Consider the following 21,169-nt stretch of genomic DNA (forward strand, 5'->3'; position numbering starts at 1 on the left):
TCAAGACACTTTTCATACAAATTGTCAAATTGGCCACAGTGCTTATAGCACTATGGGTCAGTGTCATATATGGAACAACTGAAGTGGTCTTCATTTCCAGAGTCGCAAATGTCAAGGTCTATACCTCGCATTAAGCACCTTGAGTGATCAGGGTGCCAGCGTAGTGGGGTTCTTACTGTATCCTTACATGGTGGAAAGAGAGAGCTCTCTGGGGTCCCCTACATAAGGGCACTAATCCCATTCATGAGGGCTCCACCTTTTTGACCTAATTACCTCCTGAAGCCCCTACTCCTAATATCATCATATTGGGAGTTAGGATTTCAACAGATGAATTTTGTAGGAAACACAAATTCAGCCCATTGCACTGAGTTTACATTCCCATGAGCAGTATGTGAGAGTTTACTTTTCCCCTGCTCGTCCCAATTGGGCACATTCTCATCTTTTGATGTTATCACTTTTATACATGAAATAAAGTAATTAATGGGTAACAACATGTATTTCTCTTATTTCTAGTATGGCTTATCCTTTCTTTCAGTTATTTATTATATCTCCCAATTTTTTATGCAAAACTGCTAGTCATCTCTTTTGTACATTTTTATTGAGTATTTCATCTTTTTTATTGGTCTGTAATTTGTATAGTAAGGTTCTTAGCTCTTTAAAATATATGTTGCAAAAATTTCGTCATTTGTGTTTGTGATATTATTTTTGTATAACCGAATCAACGAGGAAAGGTGGAAAGACAAAAAAAAGGTGGGAAAAAAATAAAGAATGAAAGGAAGGAAAAAAGAAGGGAGGGAGAAAGAGTAGTTGGAAGAAAGGAATAAAAGTAAAAAAGAAAAAAGAGTGAAGTTGAAAACTAAAAAATTCAAAAATTACTTTTATTTTTATGCCTGTGTACTTGATCCCATAAGAAATCATTTTGTTTTATTTTATTATTTATTTTTTCTTTCATTTTCTTTTTTTTTTCTTTTTGAAAGCGAGGGAGAGAGTGAGCACATGAATGTGCAGGGAGAGTCAGAGGGAGCGAGAGAATCTTAAGCAGACTCTATGCCCAGCTTGGAGCACGACATGGGGCTCGATCTCACAACCTTGAGATCATGATCTGAACCAAAACCAAAAGTCGGACGCTTAACTGACTGAGCCACCTGGGTGCCCCAGAAAGCATTTTATTTCTAAACAGGATTATTATTCTTAGTTCTACTCCTCAGACACTTTTTCGTTAAAGCAGTATGCTTCCTAATTTACAGGGTACGGTCGGAAGAAAAGTGCCTTTTCTGCAAAGATGCCTTAAGTCCCAGAACCTGTGAATGTGTTGGGTCACATTACAAAGGGGAAATAAGACTGCAAATGAGAGATTACGGTTGCTAATTAACTGACCTAAAGGTGGGGATGTTATCCTGTGTTACCTGGGTGGACTTAATACAATCACAAGGGTCCCTAAAAACAGAAGAAGGAGGCAGGAGAGAAACAGTGGGAGACATGGCTGTGGAACAGTGTCCATAAAGATGTGCATCACTGGCTTTGAAGATAGAAAAGAGGGGCCACAAGCTGAGGAATGTAGCCTCCAGTAGTCAAAAAGGCAAGGAAACAGATTCTCCCCCAAGAGCCTCAGAAAGGAGTGCAGGCCTGCCATCATCTTGATGCCCATTGAGATCCATATCAAACTTTGAACGTGTGAAGCTGTAAGATAACAAATTCATGCTGTTTTAAGCCATTAAATGTGTGGAAGTTCGTTACAGCAGCCCTAGTAAACTAACTCACCAGTTGAAGAAGCACACACACAAAAACTGCTTTACCCAGTCTGATTTGTACATTTTTTCCCCAAATGGTACATTTGTTGTATAGAAAGAAAAAAAAATTACAAAGTGAAGAATTCAGAAATTTCTTTAATTATAAATATTTATGGTGACTTGGCACATTTGTGCACATTTGTACACTTTTAATGCGTGGATTCCATTGATGTTTAGAATTATACAAGACATGTTCTCTGTAACGTGACATAAATGAGTTGACTGCCTTCTTAGGAATTGGGTGCTAGCCATTTCCACTTGATGGGCCTCAAAAGCTACAAATGCATTTCGCCTTCAATGAAAATCCAGTGAAGTGTTGCTGTAACCAAGCAACCTGAATGCAAGAACAAGCAGCAGGCGTAGACTGAAAGCGATCTGTCCCTTCAAAAGAGGGGAATGTTCAGTGTGTGTAGCAAATGCTTAGGAATAACAGAACAAATAAAGACCTGGGGACACGAACCTTGACTAAGCAGAGTTTGATCTTATTAGGAGGTTCTGATAAAACAAAGACGAGAAAAAATGCTGCTTGGAGAAGGGAGATGCTGTAGGCATCTTTACAGAGAGACCCTTCAAACATTTTTGCTTCCGAAAGCAAGGTGCTTCTGAAAGACCCTTCAAACATTTTGGGTTGACTGGTTTCTGTTCTTTAGATGAAAACTTCCAGGCATATGCAGGGGGAGAAAAAATCCTTTAGAGGTATATGAATGAAAGAATTCCTAATAAGGCACAGAGATAAGAATAAAGATAAAAATAACAATAAAGTAAATGAAATCCTCCAACCTTTATTCTTTACCTATGGCCCTAACTTGTACTCTCAGTTACAGGTTTTTGAAGTTTTCACCTTCAATTGCTGTGCACTCTATATCCAGAGCAATTAGTGATTTCCAATACCCTGCTACAACTGTCACTGTTGAGGTTATCGGGAATTCTTTGATGGGTCCAGCATGGTTACTGAAACCAGTGCATATTTGATCACGTGGCTCCACATGAGCCTTTGCAGCCCTTATCTTACTTGACTGCTCAGCCTTTTACTGACCATTCTGTCTTCTACTTCTCTTCCTGCCAGCCCTTTCTGGTATACTCATCTGTGCACAGCCCATCTCCAGCTGGCATCTCCAGGCATCTCCAACTCAACACATCTAAAACCAAATTCAGAATCCTTCCCTTCAACTCAGCCCTTCTCCTAAATCCTCTATCTCAGTAACTGGTGCCATTACATGCCAAGATGGCCAAGCCGGAAGCAGCAGAACCATGCAGTTTTTAAGCAGTGCCTTTTATTTATTGATATATTTATTAACTAATGATATTTGAGTGCTCCTCTTGACCAAGGACCAGTTGGAGGGTGGGGGAGGAACAACCTTTGGCTTATTCCTTTTTTAATTTCTCTAAGTCCTATCAATTGCCTTACAGAAAGTAAGTTTAGCAATTTCTTAGATTTTGTGGGTTCAGGTTTTCCATTTAATGGAAGAGCTCTACTTTGCAAGGATGCCCCCTTTATCAGCCATTCTTTGCTTGGCATTTCTACTTTGTCAAGTTTCACAAGAAGTCATGAGCATACCCACATCTTCCATACTTTGTGAGAATCCTGGAAAGCTTGGAGCACTTTATTTTGGCTAATAATATTTCTTCTCTCTGCAAATGCAAATTGCTCCTAGAAGCCCTTAGTAATAAAATATTTAAAAGATAAGGCATACAGAAGAAGCTTGTGTTAAGAAATTAAGCCTTAAGAGAGAGGACTTAGGAGCACACGAAATAAAAACCGCAACAAGATCGTCATAATTGTTCTGCTTGACAGACCGACCTGCACATTTGTGTGGATGCCCCTGAAATTTTGACACGAGAATTTCAGGTGCCTGTCCTTTTTTTCCCCTGGGAGTGAAGAGACTGTCTTAATAGCCTATAAGGTAACTTTCTTCTTCATAGGACACTTCTTTTTCCATACAACTTACAGGCCTCTTTAAAACAAGATTCCACCACATACGTGTCACTTATCCAACCTTAGGATCCTGGCCATGGGCCATGAGAACTGTGCCATCCAGCTGCAGGGTAAATGGGTGGTTTCAAGCATAGAAGGAACTATATATCTTATGAAGAGAATAACTTGTCCTCATTTCCAGCAACCGTATGGTGTGGGCACTCCTCACCAGCATGAGTGTTGGCTAGACATCACTAGTTGGTTCAACTTGGATATCCAAAAAGTGGGATATCTACTGTTTTTGAAAGCTTTTTTTCCCTCCAGCTCATAAATATCAGTCCTTTGACCAATGGTTCTTCAGCTGCAGCTTGCATGAGCATCACCTGGAGGGCTTATTAGAAGAGTGTTAGGCCCCTCCCCCAAGCTTCTGCTGGAACAGATCTTTAGTGGAACCTGAGAATTTGCATTTCTAACAAGTTCCCAGGTGATAATGGTACTGCTGGCCCAGAGACCACACTTTAGACTAAAGTTCTGTGAAAGTATCTGTAATCTGTTTTGATTCCTTATTTTCCAAAAGACTGCACTAGTTATGGGAACACTAGTGATAAAGAAGTAAGACCAATCTCAGGTCATTGCAAAATCCATGGTATACTCTGCTTTTCAACAAACTCTAGCTTCCATTCAAGAAGGTGAAGTAGATATTACAGACTTGAAAGAGGTTAGACACTTCCTCCTGAAATGTACAAAGCTAACTGTTACTGAAAACTGGTTATTCATGGGACACCAGTGGGCTTTCACACTCATTTCTTCTTAAAAGAAGAACTTTAGTCAGATTTGTACTTTTGGTGCAGAACTCAACAGGGTGATCTGACAGAGAGGGGTGCAGTGAATAAAGACAGCATCCATTATGAAATTAACATCAAAGAGGTCCCTTAAGATGGAATGGAGCCTTAGCCCCTGGGCCATTTCTGCCAAGGAAAGGAAGCAGTGTTTCTGGAATTAGCATTTCTGAACACACAGAACCATACCATCTGATAGATTGCTCTCAATTTTGAAATGGTATTTGTATCACTTGGCTAAGAACCTTTTATTTGATTTGTGTCCTCTAACAAAGAAGCATGATGCTTGAAGAACTGTTAAAAGGGCAGCGTCTCCGTGCCCATGCTCCATCAGTCCCGTAACTGCTTCCAAATTTTGAATGGCATGCCTCCTTATCTCCAAAGGCTTATCCTCTTCTTTCACACATTGCTTTTTTGTTCCCTGGTTGTAGTAGAAAAAAAATTCTTGCTAGAAATATGCTGCATAAATATGGCTCAAGTGAGTACATGTTATAGAATAATGTTGAACTAAAGTGGATTTCATTAATAAGTAACAGCACATTAGATGCTTTGTAGACCAAAAGTACTCTGCGCCAGATTTTAATATAAATAACACCAAAATATTAAAGCATGGATTTTATAGTGTATTAGTAAATTTCTCTTGTGTCAAAAAAAAAAAAAAAGTTCTCTCTCAAAAGCTGGTGTGTCATTTTCTGCTTAAAGTTGGTTAGTCACCCTGTAATTTTCAGGATAGAATTCAAATTCTTCAACCTGAGGTATTAGGGTTCTCCAGAGAAACAAAACTAATAGTGGATATAGGTTTAGATACAAATATAGATGTAGGTATAAATTTATTATAAGGAATTGGCTCATGCAATTATGGAGGCTGCCAGATCCTAAGACCTGCAGTCAGCAAGCTAGAGACACAAGAGAGCTGATGGCATAGTTCTAGTGGGAGTCTGAGACCTGAGACCCAAGAGAGCCAATGATGGTGTTTCAATCCAGATGCTTGCAGGCTTGAGACCCAGGCAGAGCCAGTGTTTTACGCTGAGTCCAAAGTCAGGAAAAACCCTATGTCCCCACACAAATGCAGTCTGGCAGTAGTTTCCTCTTCCTTGTGGGAGTGTAAGCCTTACACTTACTGGATGAGGCCCAACCACGTTACTGGGGCTATCTGTTTTACTCAGTCTACCAACCAATTCAAATGTTCATCTCATTCAGAAATTTCATTCGGACACACCTAGGGTCAAGTCTGACATGTGTCTGGGCACTCCATGGTCCAGTTACATTGACACATACAACTGACCACCATACCCAGTGAGAAAGATCCTTCATGATCCGGCCAGAACAGGTCACTAGACCCATGGTTCCCCTGTAAACTCCTGCCTCCAGCCATGGAGAGCTAGTTTTGTTTCCTTAAAAGCATTTTGACTGTTCATAACCATGTGTTCTCATAGATGTTTTTCCCTTCGTTTGAGTGTGATTACCCTTTTCTTAGTTCGAATCCCCCCAGAAGCAGACCCTGAAGCAAGAATTCAAGTGAAAGTCATTTATTTGGAAGATAATCCCTGGAATCACTAGCAGGGGAGTGGAAAAGAAGAATTGGAAAGGGAAGGAAGGCAGCAGAGTTAAATTACAAACTAAATTAACCACCCGTCCACTGGGGTTTATTCCCAGGGTTGGGGTTGGGGTTGGGGAGGACTCTGGGAGAAGCTTCTGAATTAGCACACCTGAGGAGCAAGGGCACTATAGTACTTCTGTGCAAGTCCTGGCAGTTATTTGTGAAAGACTGCTCTCTTGGGGTGTCAATTCCCTGATATTTCTCCTGTGGCCTCCAGCAACCCAGAGAAAGCCCTCAGGTGGAGATCTGGTGGCTGGAAGTCGGTCTGGCCAGCAAGGAAGTGTCTAGGAACAAGGGCTTGTAGGCAGGGCACCCATATTTACTGGGAATCTACTGCAGCCTTTCCTTACCCCCAGATAATTCTGAATCTCCCTTTAGGATTCAACTTAAGCCTCACCTATTCTGGAAATCCTTCATAGACCTCTCTGACTTAGCTGCTTCTTGTCTGTTTCCCAGTAAAACCTCTGCTTACCTGCATCAGAGAATCTGTTACTTCCTCTTCTGATTGTTGTTTTACTTTTCTCTGCCATACACTTCTTTGGGAGTTTTTGAGGGAATGGATTGTCAACTGTATCTTCACGGTCTTCCATGGTTCCAACATATGGTGTTGGTCAATAAATGGTTCTTTAAGTTGTAAAAGTAGTGATAATAATGGCACCATAACACGAATAGCCAGTATTTATTGAATGTTCATTCCATGTAAGCACTTTACATGTATTACTAACCCTAGCAAGTCATACTAGGGTATGACTTAGGATACTTTTATTATCCCTATTTCCCAGGCATAGGTTTACATAATTTGCCCAAGATTACACAGCGATTTATAGGTTGGCCTGCAAGTAAACCCAAGCAGTCTGAATCCAGATCCTGAATATACTCTTAACCACTATATGAATAAATGAGTGAAATGAATGAACAAATGAATAATGGCATCATCAATGGCTTCAACACCTGGAGACATTCTAGGGATGATGCTATCAGTATAGTCTATAAAGTTCAAAGATCAGCTCTAATGTCACATTTTCCAAAAACCTTTCCTCATAACCTGACTGGAAGCAGCTATCCCTCCCCTGATACCTTTTGTGATGGCCCTGACTACTCTCTATTATATATTCAAATTGATCTGCATGTCCTGCTTTCCTTACTAATAATGTTTGTAGACAATTGTGTCTAGATTTGTCTTGGTATTTTATTTCTCCAAACACAAAGCTACATCTACAATAGGCTATGGAGGAGTGTTTGCCAGACAGAGAAATGAATACATAGATGACAAGCAAAGAGATCTTTGACTCTTCCTTTATCTTTTCCTGGAAACTGTGGAGACTTTTTTTCATCCCACTCTGATTTCCAGAAAGTCTGCCGGTCTAGATATTTTAGATGCTCTGAAAAATAAAATTTTATTTAAATCTATTAAGTTCAGGGAAGAATCTGTGAAGGGTTTACTTTGTAACATTTTGATAATAATTTAGTTAGAGAATTATATTTCTAAGAGAAAGATATTCTTTCTCCCAAAATTATATTCAGAGAAAAAAAATGAAAGAAATAAAGTATACAGCTATTCACTAATGTTTCTAACAATTTGAATGGAAAGAAATTTACTTCTTTATAATTTTTTTAACGTTTATTTATTTTTGAGACAGGGAGAGACAGAGCATGAACGGGGGATGGGCAGAGAGACAGGGAGACACAGAATCGGAAGCAGGCTCCAGGCTCCAAGCCATTAGCCCAGAGCCCGACGCAGGGCTCGAACTCATGGAGTGCGAGATCGTGACCTGAGCTGAAGTCCGACACTTAACTGAGCCACCCAGGCGCCCTGAAATTTACTTCTTTAAAAGTTAACCATGGCCATCAAGAATTATTTTCCTAAAACCTCAACTTAAATACATTTTCCATTCCCAGTGACTGGTATATCTATAATCTTCATTTATAATTAGCACTTTGAAGAATGTCACATTGTATAAATTTGGCTAAGAAATGACTAAATTTAAAGCGTATGTCTGGGTGGAAATTACAAATCTTTACTGAGTCCCCATTGCTTACAAATCATCATTTGGAAGCATGTCCTACAATGTTAGAGGTAGATAAGAAATATAAACACAGGAATTCTCCAGTTTGACTAAAAAAATCAGAGAAAAAAATTTTAAAAACCTCAGAAATATTATTCAGCAGAAATTTCTTTATGGATTTTAATGTATAAAATTAACATTAGGTCCTAGAGAATGCAAAGGAACATAAGACATAGTCTTTAACTTTGCAGAATTTATGATGTCGAGATGGGCATCTGAAGGATACATATGTTAACAAGTAGACATATGATGTGGTGGTAGTAATAAGTAATATTTAGCATTTAATATTTCAGTAACTGTCCTGGTGCTTTAGGTGGTATTATCTCATTTAATCCTTACCCTTTTCATTAGGCAGACAGGAATTTCTGCAACGTGGTAAACCAGATCAGAGCTCTCTTTTAAGATGGATTTTGCACCTGTGTGTAAAAGAAATTGGAGTCAATAGTGAAAAAAAGAGAAGAGCAGTTAGGAAACCACAAAATAGGGAAGGCAAATGGCAGAGTTTGAATCGAGTTGCAGTAATGTGAATAGAGAGGAGAAAATGTGGAAATAAGACAGGCAGGATCCATACTGCCTGGATGTAAGGAACATTGAAGGAGAAGAGATGACAACATATCAAAAGTTCAAAAAGCAAACATGTCACCCAGAGGGTAGAGGAAGCACGTGTCCTTGCCCAATTAATGGGGGTTTCACTGGGATGAGTGGAAATGAATGGGAATGATGCAACTGGGGCGGGCTGGGGGGTGGGCACTTGAACATAACATGGTTAAAGGTTTGGATTTGCACATGTAGGAAACTAGCACTTTCCACGGTGCTGTGAAGGGAATGGGTGCTGTCAGCCTAAACCCAAGTGGTGAGCTCCACATTTCTCAGATACTTGACATGAGCGTGCATCCCTTTCATTGACGGAGAAAGTGCGGCATTTGAAGTGTACGATTTTTATTTTTCATCTTTTTAGAAATTGAAATGACCAAAGTGACCATGCATTACTTGTATAAGTAAAACAAATGATTGTGTATGTACTTTGTTATGCATACATAACAATTTTTAAAAGGAAATGTGAACCCTAGGTGTTAAATTGTGCTGTGATGTATGTTTACATTACCTTGTATTAACTTAGCATAATAATATAAGACAATTGAAATGCATGTTCTAACACTCTTTTCTACTGAGTTCTTTTTGACCTTTGAAGTTGTATTAGTCAAACTGGAGAATTCTGAGCTTACTAGCTTTCATATGAGTTTTTCTTTTGTCTTCCCCCCCCCCTTTTTTAAATAGATGATAATAATGAAGAAGATGTTAACGTGAAAGAAGATTCAGGTATTAAATTTATGATTTTATTCTTAGAGGATAGGCAAGGATCATTTTGTTGTTTATGTGCACCTCACAGGTTTTCAAAGAAAAGCAAAATAAGGTTAATAAAATAGGTGAAGTGGGATATGAGTACACTTATCTAGATGATCACTGAGTAATATATGGAATTGTTGAATCACAATATTGTATACTAAGAACTAAAATAACACTGCATGTTAACTATCCTGGAATTAAAAGAAAAGGAAAAGATACAAATGTACAGTCGAGGTCATAAAATAAAGAAGTAATTGTGCTAACTAACCCTTATGGCTAATACAATTAGCATATTTAAGCAGTAAGCTTCCAGCTTTCTGAAAGCTGAAGTAAAAATGAAACCTGATGTTATAATAAATACAGTTGTGTAGCAAATCATCCCAAAGCTTAGTGATTAAAGAACCTGCTTATTATGCTCATATATTCTGTGGGTCAGGAATTCAGACAGAGCACAGCAGGGCTGACTTGATCATGCTGCTCTACAAGGTCTGAGACCTCATCAGGAAGCCTCAATGGCTGAGTGCTGGAATTGTGTGAAGATTTGTTCACTCATATGTCTGGCTGGCAATTGATATGCTGGCTTTTAGCTAAGACCTCAGCTCAGGCAGTCTTCTGAAACACCTGTGGTGGCCTTTCTATAACCTGGGCTTCCTCACAGCATGGCAGCCAGGCTCCAAAGTGGTTCCTCTAGAGACAGCAAGTGAGCCAGCAGGAGCTGTACCTTTTTAAGACTCAGCCTCAGGAATCCCAAAGAATTACTTCCACAAAAATCTTTTCGGAGCAGTCATTAAGAAACCTGCCCGGGCTCATGGGGAGAGAAAATAGGCTCAATATCCTGACAGGGAGCTGTGAGGTTTTGTAGAGCATGTAGGACCTGAAAAATTGCTGTGGCCATCTTTGGAAAATACATTGGGTACATATGATATATTGTTTTCACTATCAGAAATTAAGATTCATGCCTGCTTCTCAAGAAAGACCAGTGTTTGATGAGACAAATCTAGTGGTTACAAGCTTTGGATCTGGCCTAAGGTGACCACTCAATACGTGCTCGACTAGGAATGCAGGAATCAATAGCCCTGATTTCAATCCTCACTCCTCTACTTACTGACTTACTACTTCCTGACTTGGGGTGAAAGTTTTCTCTATAAGCATCAGTTTACACCTCTAGGGGCGAAACTACTATAATACAGTCTTGTTTGGGAATTAAATGAAATATCATACCTGAAATATTTCTTGGACCTTAGTAAACACTCAATAAATTATCGCTTTTTTTTTTTCCTTTCGCACTCTAACAGATATTGCAGGGTATAGAACTTTATTCCACGGTATAAGAATTCCATGTTCCCAATTTTGGCAACCACACTGTTCTAGGCCTGAAATAGAACTGGGTTTCAAAATTAAAACAGATATCTTAGAGGTCCTGATTTTGTGTAACCCCCTCTTCGATGCCAGAACTCCATACATAAATCACCGACAACACAGTCTGAACATCTCCATTAACGGGGAGCAGTTTAAATTCCAAGGCAAACAATCTCGTTTGACTAAAATGGTCCTTCTCCTTGTTAAGTTAAATCTCTATCCCTCCCCTGACTTCCCACTGTCTTCGTGGAAAGATAATCGTTTTTTTCTTCATAGCTGCTCACTGGAGCAATGTTCATAACTTCTGTCTAGCTTCTAGCTTCTTCTCCAGTCCAAACATGTCTGATTCCTATGGTTCCCTCAGCCTCCCCAGGGCAGTGGGTTTGAAGGGTGGAGAAGTAGAGGAAGTAGAAGCCAGGAATGAAGGAGGTAGAGCAGGATCTGTAATAGCAGCTGCCAGTTCCCTACCTATATCCCCTTGGCCCTCACTATTCTTTTACAAGACCAACAGCTTTCTAAGGAAAGCTCTTGTGACTCTGCAATCAGTGTTTCTCGCTGGTCATGAAAGCACACTTGAAGTGCCAGGAAGTTAATTTCCCTGGAGTAGCCCTCAGCCAGTGATAGGCAAGAGCTGGTTGACCCCTGAAGGACACATCGGAGGCATATTGTGTTCCAGTGTCATCCAGTAGAAATATAATGTGAGCCTCAAATGTGAGCCTCATGTTTAATTTCAGATTTTCTAGTAATTACATTGGAAAAAGTAGGGAGAAATGAGTGAAATTAATTTAATATTTTAGTAACATAATATATCCAAAATATAATGATTTCAACATATAATCAATCTAAAAATTTTATTAGTCTGATATTTTACATTCTCTTTTTTTTCCATACTATGTTTTTGAAATTTGTGTGTATTTTATATGCATATCTTAATTCAGACTAGACACATTTCAAGTCTTCATTGGCAATGTGATGTGTGGTATTAAACAATGAGATTTTTTTACCATCACCCAGAGGTCCGCAGTAGAATTGAGCCCTGACTGTCCACAGTGGAGCTTGCTCACGCAGTATTGGGTGCCTCTCCTTTCTTGTCTCACCTCCCTACTGCCCTCTGGCACTTTCTGGGATAATCTCTAACATTAAGTATTTGAACTCAATAGTTGTTTCAGTGTCTTCTGAGAAAATCCAACCTAAGACAAAGACTCTGCTTGTCTTTTGTAAAACATTAAGCCCAAGGTGAAATTTCAATTAGAATATCCATCCCTATACTCATGTGGGATGTCTTATTATTTAAAAGAACCATATGTTGAAAAAAGACTTTAAGGGGTCACCCGCATCTTGATTTAATTCCACGAACTTAATGTTAATTTCTGCTATTTCATTTATCCTGCTCATCGGAAGTATCCTTGGAATATCCTTCAGCCATGGGGAGTACTGCCCTTTCAGCCAGCCAGTTTAAGGGCCTTATCTTGCTAAGGATCATTTGCCTAAGTGCCCTAAGTATACATTTCTAGGCAAGGGGAGTTGACTTCTTAATGAGATGCAGCTAGCTATCCAAACCACTGAGTGATTTTAAGAAAATCATTATTAATGCTAATGCAGAGCCCACAAGATTGGAGTCAGCATATGAGGTTTGGGGGGCTTTAATTGGATCATCATTTCTGATTTTAGTCTCATCAGGTTTCCTGAGGGTTTCGTGTCCAGCAGCTGGATGCAGCTGTTAAAGTCATACTCAATGGCCCAAGGATGCTAAGTTACCTGGCCAGAATGGGCTTGGGAAGCTGCTCTCCATTTCCTAGTATCTGAGTGCTGAAATCACGGGAGATTTCTGTGCAGAATGGTTCCATGATGTGCCACTGGTCCTACCAGACATTGGTGAGCAGGCTGACTTCAGTCCAGCTCTGACACTTGGAAGTGTTGGTCTCCAAGAGAGGTCTCTATCCAGACCATTAACTACTGCCTTTCTCTGCCCTGCATCACATCTTCTCTTATAAGTAGAAATGCTGGAAGGATTTTTAAGACTGCAGCTGACACTAGTAAAGGGCTACTTGGGACAAATAACTTGCCAACAAAGGCTAGTGAATGACAGTGAATAATAATCTGACTACCAAAAGTCAGGTGAACTGACTCTCCAGGTGGCAGGAACCCCCTTTTGGAGAGTTTGCATATTTCCTTAGTGTAAATACACACACCACAGTGTTTTCAAGCTACCAAACATGAGATCAATGAATGTGGGAGCCGAGAGAAATGTATAGTCAGCTCACTCACATAAGCCCCAGCACACCTCTGCTGAGCCAGATTTTAACTGAGTATGTACCTTGTGCCAGTCACTCAACATACATGAATTCATTTAAGATATGCAACAACTGTAGGAGGCAGGGATTGTTATTACACAAGGCTTAAAAGGAATTAGTTCCTGGCTTAAATAGCTGATCCATTGGTGTGTCTGACCTCCTAGCTTAAATAGCTGACCCACTGGTGTGTCTGAACCCAAAGTTCATACCCTTGTACTCCTGTCTCCAGACCCTACAGGTAAGTAGAGGCAGGAGCATCTCAGATGGTGTGAGGCAAGGTCATCCTCAAGGTGAGGCTCTGCCCTCGTGGACAATGATAGAAACAGACCAGCTTAAATGCTTAGGATGCCTTTTAAGTCCTTTATCAGTTTCTTTTATCCTACAATAGAAAACATTTCCCCATCTCCTTCCATTCCCAAGAATGGCTGTTGAAATGGGACCCTACCAGGAATAGGAAATCAACAGCCACCTATGGAAGTCCAGCTACATGAGAGTCAGGAGCACAGTTGAGTTCTGTAGGGGGCAAAGCTATGCTCATGGCAAAACTCCAGGTCTCCACCCTCTGCCAGAAACAGAGGCAATATAGATAATATAATATGCTGTCAAGGAGAATTATGGGTTGCTTTGGAGAAATCTTCCTTCTGCTTCCCCAGGCCAAAGGGAGAGTTGTTCCTGCTGAACCACAAGTAGAAATCTGAGCACAGAGGCCATATGTATCAGTGACATTTAGTGAGTGCCTCCATGGGTGTTAGGAAATGATACTAATGTCATAAATGACTATTCATAGTTAACATGTATCCACGTCCAGTGACTACCCAAGGAGGGCCCTTTAACTTTTTAAAAAATAAAGTACTTTTGGGAAACGCATCTCAAAATTTAGAGACAAACAAATTTAGAGACAAACAAAATTTAGAGACAAACAGAAACAAATAGATGTCTTTAAGAGATGTCTCACCAATTCTCCAAGAATTCCCATTCAGGCTGGGAAATCAGGTTAATGATCAAAAACTCACTTTTAAGAAATGCTGGTTTGGGGTTGAATCCCCAGCATTAGAAATTCTCCTCTTAGTCCTAGAGGCAGTTGATGCATTTCAGAGGCATCTTCCAGGGAGTCTTAGCATCTTCTCCCAGGGAGATGGCAAGTGTCGTTTTGCCTACTTTATGCATCCTTTTGAGCACAGCATCTGTGCTCAGTGAGCTGCTCCAAGCATCTCATTTCTGTTTTTACTGAACCCGTTCTGAAGGGTCAACATCCATCTCACACCTGGTGACAGAAGTTTGGGGGAGTTGCTAATGTAGTCATTGGCAAAATTTTTCACCCTAGCCATGGTAATGATCTTCAATGTGACTGCCATGCAACCACAGAAAGCCTATGGTGCCCAAAAAACCTTTGTAGTCCATAATGCCACAGTTTTTAATAGTACAGCTACCAAATGCAATTTTTTGTTCTGTTCCTTTTTTAATAAATGGGAAAAGAAAAATGAGTCGCCATAGCTCTGTAGTATAATTTTAGAATCCTGGCATAAGGCGACAGCTGCTAAGAGAGTAAGAATTAGGCATGGGCCCCATTATATCTTGGCCTTAAAGAAAGCCTTGGGTAAAGGGGAAATAAAACCAATTGGAAATGAAATTCTCAAGACACTACTAGGTACCAGGGACACAAGAGAGATTAGGAAAGACAAATGTCCTTTTCTCAAGGAACTTACATTCTTAGGAGGTGGGATGGAGAAGGGAGACATACAATAAAGAAATAAAGAAGGGGACAAGATAATTTCAGATATATCAAATGATGTATTTGAGAGAGATTTCCCTTGCAAGGACCCTTCATATTAGGAATTCAGGGAAGGCCTTTCTCGGGAGCTGAATGTGGTTTGAGATTAAAAACAGAGAAGAAGATAGACATACGAATGTGTATCTCGGGGGGAAGAAGAATAGCAGGTGTGAAGATTCCAAGGCAGAAACCAGCCTAGTAATGGTTGAAGAACACACAATGGCAGCCAGTAAATCTGACGCCAAAGCACAAGTGGGAAATGAGGCTAGAACAGTAGGTAGAGCCCAAATGGCATGTTGCCCTGGCCCATGAAACTGGATTTGGATCAATCCAATTGGTCTTGGTCTGTGATCCAAGACCAGTGGCAGGCAGGTAAGCAACAGAATCTGGTTTATGTTTAAAAGATAACTCTGGTTGCTACAGGGAGAGTAATTTTAGGGAAGTTAGAAAGCCAGAAGGTTACTGTAATAACCCAGATAAGAGATGCAGATGATTCCACAGGATGAACACCACGGATGAATATGGGATAGAATTTGGAGCAGAGATGATAGGACTTATTACTTCCTGGGAAAGTAAATGAAAGGAAATATTAAGGACAATAGCTCAGTTTTGAGGTTTACACTCTTGGGTAGGTAGTGATATGTGAAATACTCTGGAGAGAACAGGTTTGCCGACATCAAGAGTATTGTTCCAGCTGTGCTTAATGGGATTATTGCAAAAATTTGAAATGCTTGGTGAGAGCTGAGTGAGGGAAAATCATTAGGGCTGGAAAGAGGGAGGCACAGTTAAATCCCAGCCCTGAAAGGAAAATAGGAGAGATGGTAGTTACAGGACCCAGGAGACAGAGAGGGTCAAGTGGAGGAAGCCAACAGATTGGGGTTGTAAGCTTATGGAGGGGTACAGTAAGCCCTTGAAGACCACTGGTCACTTAGGAATAAAGCCAGAAATTTCACTGGTGCATAGAGACCCATATCCCAGGGCTCAGCTGGGTGGGAAGTGGGGTAAAGAATGGAAAGTGGATATGGAGGTGCAAAGAGAAGACATCCAGTCAGAATATAAAACGAGATGCCATGTAGGCAGTTGAAGATATGCTTTGAGCTTAGTAGAGAGACCAGGACTCGAAATACAAATTAATGCCTAACAAAGTATCTATATCTGAATGGGATGAATTTAGAGATATAATTCCTAAAACCATCTTTAGAATTTTTCTTTCTGTTTAAATTCTTCAGAATTTAAATTATTAGCCTCCTTGGATAGACTTGGCCCGAAGGTATTGGGAAGCAGTGAGAAAAGTGGGAAACATAATAATTAACCTGGGGACATACAGAGGTTGTTTAGAATGTGGACTACTAAAGAAATCTGCTAAATAGAAGGAGGATAATTTCAAGCACCATGCCCCCCCCCCGCCCCAAAATGAGACATTGCAGCTTCATCTGGCTCGACTTGAAGGACTTAGTAAAAGGAAATTGCACAATGGCAACTATCGGTTAATCCATGAAGTTTTAAATCAATCTCCTGTGGAGGAAAAAAAAAAATGGGGTTTCCTTGTGGAGAATTTCTTTTAATTAAAAAAAAAGAGCATCTAAGAGGCACCTGGGTGGCTCAGTCGGCTAAGCGTCTAACTCTTGATTTCCGCTCAGGTCACAATTTCACAATTCAAGCCCCACATGGGGCTCTGTGCTGGCAGAGTGAAGCCTGCTTGGGATTCTCTCTCCCTCTCTGTCTGCCCCTCACCTGCTCACTCTGTCTCTGTGTCTCTCAAAATGAATAAACTTTAAAATAAAATGAAATGAGCGTCTAAGTTTTCACATTTGTGCGAATCATTACTAATGGTAACGAAAAGATGTTTAAGCTGAAGCCTGAATGCCCGTCTATGTGCACTGGAGAATCACAGGCTGTTGCCGAAATTCAGCTTAGCCAAAATGACACATGAACCTGTGATCAAGCTTCACTGCACATGTGGGTTTACTGCGGGGGGAAGAAAAAGATCTTTAAGTTTCAACATAATTTTAAATATTTAATATCTACATAAGAATGTTTTAAATGTTTATGCTTCCAGAGGTGTTAGAGCCAAAAGGCCTCTCTCCACCCCACAAGAAGAGCAAAGCAAAGAAGCCAGAGGGTTCCAAAGACTCTAGCGAAGGTGAGTCCTCTTCTTCTGGTCTCTAAAAAATTACTCCCTGAAAAGAAACTTCTGGTTAATGTTTAAGTTACGCATGTGCTCTCATGTTCGGATGTTCCTGAGGGTGCAGAAATCACAGAAAAATTCTTTATCCTTTCCTAATATGTTGATTCTCCCCTGAATGTGAGAACAAAACACCAGATTTAGGTTTAACTTGTGAAGGTAAAAACCAAGTTGAAGAAGACGGTTTCTCGGTGCAATGTACTTTCTGTTCCTACAAATGCTCAAATTGTGGGTGGTGCTTAGAAGTTAGGTGGAGACCTCTAGGTGATGAGCAGTGTGTGGCCTTTGCCTTATTGAGATCATTTGCTTTTTTTCACGAACACATTCTGAGTCCTAAATCCAAAGTCAGTAGTGGGTGCGGAAATTCTTCCATTCTTTAGTGTTCCCTTCCACTCTCAAGAAGCCAGTGTTATCTTTGCATTGAATGGGCAGGTCCCATTGGGCTCAGTTTTCTGAAGAAATGAAGCTATCTCTTTTACTTAGTGGCCACGCTAAGTGCCACCTACAAGGTATTCAAATTTTTATCTGAAAAGTAAATTAGGTATTTTTTAAGGGGATCTCTAACATACACGAGTATGCATGAACTTCTTCAAGGGGAATATATTTATGCTTTCTACTTTCTGTCTTTGGAGCCTCACTTTCACTCCACTGTGAAATGGAGAGTATGATCATGCTGGTGGTGTCGGCTTGAGTCTTTGGGGAAGATGCCAAGATGAAATAGAAGTGCAGGAAGTGTAAAGGCAGAAAAGCCTCAAAGGCTAAAACGGGGAGGAGCAGGGGAAGGAGCAGGAGGAGGAAGAGGAGGGAAGGAAGGAAGATTAGCTAGGAAGAGCCAGTCTGCAGTGCAGTCTGAGAAAGTCTGGGGAGGCTCAGAACAAACCCCGGCCATTACAGTTGACCTGCACCCGGCAGGAATGGCCAGGCTCCAGGATCCCTTTCCTCCAGCTCAACTCACTGGCTGCAAGCAGCTTGGGGAGAAAGTGGCTGCCGTGCGATCTCCAAAGTGTGGCCAGTGGATGTTGTCAGCTAACTCCACTCCTGGCATCACATTCTCTCTTGAAGAGAGATCCTGAGCATCTCACCTCCATGACAGCATGGCCTCTGCATGAGTGCGGGGGTTCCAACACTGCCTTCACCCTCACCTCTGTTCAGAACCAGCCGAGAAGGCAAAGCTCTAAAGAAAGTTTGAAATAAAAAACATTGGCTTTGTTACTAATGAGGTTAGTTCAGAGCATCTGGTGGCCCTGCCCCCAAATGGGTTTCCTACATGCTGGACTTCACTCCTGAATATGAAAGACGTAAACTGTGTCCCCTCAGGAGCAAGTACCATTGTCCACGGTATCCCCCATTGCCTGGACAGAGGCTACCCTGAGCTTATTAAATGTAAAAGAACAGATCAGGACATGCCCTCTCTGTGGACAGGTGGGTCTGAGAGAGACTCAAGATGGGACTGTTTCTGGGGTACCTGGATGGCTCAGTAGGTTAATCCTCCAATTCTTGATGTTTGGCTTAGGTCATGATCTCACAGCTGTGTGATCGAGCCCCGAGTCAGGCTTTGCACTGAAAGGATGGAACCTGCTTGGGAATTCTCTCACTCCATCTCCTACAGCCCTCCCCTGTTTGTGAGCTCTCGCTCTCTCTCTCTCTCTCTCTCTCACGCGCGCGTGCTAAAAAAAAAAAAAAAAAAAAAAAAAAAAAAAAAAAAAAGGAATGTGTCTTCCCCCAGGCTTGGATAAGTGAAGGGAGGATGGAGAGAAGGGCACAGCAGTGAATGTTCTCTGCCCTCTGGTTGAGGGGTGAGGGAACATTTCCACCTAACAGTTAACGGCAGAAATAGTGTGTATAAAGTGCCTAGCAGGGGCCTGGCATTCATGATGGCTATTATAATTACCAACATAATCAGCACCATGAGAGGATGCCCACCGTCCTAATTCACTGAAATGGGCTTGAGAGCTTAGAATCATTCAGAGGAGGACACTTAGAATCACGGAGTAGGCCGGCAACTCTAACTGGCCCCACGCAGTAAGAAACTGGCCAGGCATTCATCTCCTACCCTAATGATGTCATTTCCTAGATAATCTCTTCAGCCCAGGAGATGAGGGGCAAAACAACAATTGCCTTTTTCTCCGAGAGGCTCCACCTCCCCTAGCAGTTCCTGTCTTCAAAAGTTGTTTTCCAGAGCCTGAACCTGTTTTTTTTGGAGTGTCACATGGTGAGCCCTGAACTGTAGCAGCTCTGCCACCTTGAATTAGCAGGAGTGTTCCTCCCAGTTGCTCCTTCAAATGTGTGGAAACTTCTTTCACCTCCTAAATAATGTGCATTGTTTAGAACATCATTCCATAATCTCAGTATGACTAGGTAATATGGCTTTCCCTCACCTGAATATATGGTCTCAGAATGTGCTCGGAGGCACAAAAGTGCCAGGCATGTTGTGTCTGTGGCATCATGGTGAAATGTAAATGTTAGCCATTCCATAGAAACAGGAATTGTGTGTTTGTTTCTCAGATGACTTTTAGGACAAAAAACTGAAAGTTGCCGGGAAAACAGTGAAAAAAGGGAGCATAATCTGACACGCCAATGGTAGATGATTCTATCATGGGCGCTCATTATTTGTCAGTTTCTATGCTGACAAAATAAACTATGTCCTGAATTCATTACTGTTGCACATGTTTCACTTCCTCTCAGGATGAGAAGAGTTACAATCTTTAGCAAAGAGTTACAATTCTTTCCCACTGGATGCACAAATGGAATATTGTGTCCCTGGGGGAGGGGTAATGAGGATCATGACCCTTCTCTGTAGTCTTCTTCCCATTTTCGAGTTCAGTCCTTTCCCAACTTGGTCATCTCCCTAAAATTGGAGACAAGCTTCTGGTATTTTTATTTATCTATCACTCAGCTTAATTCCCCATCAGCTGGCCTCATCTCTCTTCTCCCCTACCTTTGGGTTCTCTGCCCTGATTCCAACTCTCAAAGGTCCTACTGATTACCTCAGTTTACCTTATAATAACCATTTTCAGACAGGATCACAGAGAGTAGAGCTGGAATGCAATTTCACCTAGATTTTCTAGCATATATAACCATAATGACTATATTTTGATCCAGAAGAATTCTGCGAACATATGGGCAAGTTTTCTCATTCTACAGATCTGTTTTTAAAGCAGACTGCAAATGGTTTTCTAACTCACCCAAGTCCACCAGTTTGTTAATGTCAGAATGTCTTCTTTTTTCTAGAAACAACATACCTCCACTAATCCTTTTCCCTCTCTCTCTTCTGGAAACTAGAACTAGTTTTGTTGAAGGAGGCAATGTTGCTCTCATTGCAGCCTCCATTGAAAGCGTTATTACTTTAGCAAATATTGTACTCAAGTGCTGAACATTAAAATAAATAACCAAACAATTTCTAAATGTATTTACTTGCATTTTTTAATTGTGGACTTTTGAATATAGTTTTATTCTCTTTTGATTGGACTTTCATGGACCCCAGTGTACTCTGACTTGACCCTCTGCAACACCATACCAATAATGAAATAATTAGTAATTTCAGATTGGCTGGCCTCTGATACAAATGATAAGCCATCCATGAATCAGCAAATTATAGGCACAATTGTTTAAGAAACACCCAGTGAATGCAAGTTCCAGCAATTCCAGCTCTCAAGAATTTGGACCAATTTTCTTCTTACACAAACTTAATTGAAAGAATATCATTAGAAAACTTGGCACCATTAATAAACCATGCTCTTCTGACAGCTTTCCTCTATCTCCCACCAGGAAATTCTTTCAAAGTTCCTTCATTGAAAATCTCTCAGGCTTTGTGTGAAAACATTATCATGTTGCCTTTTTTTTTTTTTAAGGCAGTTTTTCTGGGTAAAAAATTTGAGGTTGATTGTTATTTTCTTGCAACATGTAAGATTTTTTCCCCAGTCTTATCAATTCTGTAATTGTTAAGAAGTAATATCTCCCTCTAGTAGTTTCTTTTTAGGAGGTCTGTCTTTTCTTTCTGGCT

The 21,169-nt window shown here is 40.6% G+C and overlaps 1 protein-coding gene across 1 annotated transcript in view; it reads left to right on the top strand.

The window, feature by feature from the left end:
* The window catches only part of MACROD2 (mono-ADP ribosylhydrolase 2), a 2,047,020-nt gene that overhangs the window by 1,880,748 nt on the left and 145,103 nt on the right, over positions 1-21,169 (top strand). The window contains 2 exon segments of the mRNA XM_043602917.1: positions 9,489-9,530; positions 17,041-17,124. Coding sequence (XP_043458852.1) covers positions 9,489-9,530; positions 17,041-17,124 — 126 coding nt within the window.

This window comes from Prionailurus bengalensis, chromosome A3 (genome assembly GCF_016509475.1).
Source record: "Prionailurus bengalensis isolate Pbe53 chromosome A3, Fcat_Pben_1.1_paternal_pri, whole genome shotgun sequence".
Taxonomy (NCBI): domain Eukaryota; kingdom Metazoa; phylum Chordata; class Mammalia; order Carnivora; family Felidae; genus Prionailurus; species Prionailurus bengalensis.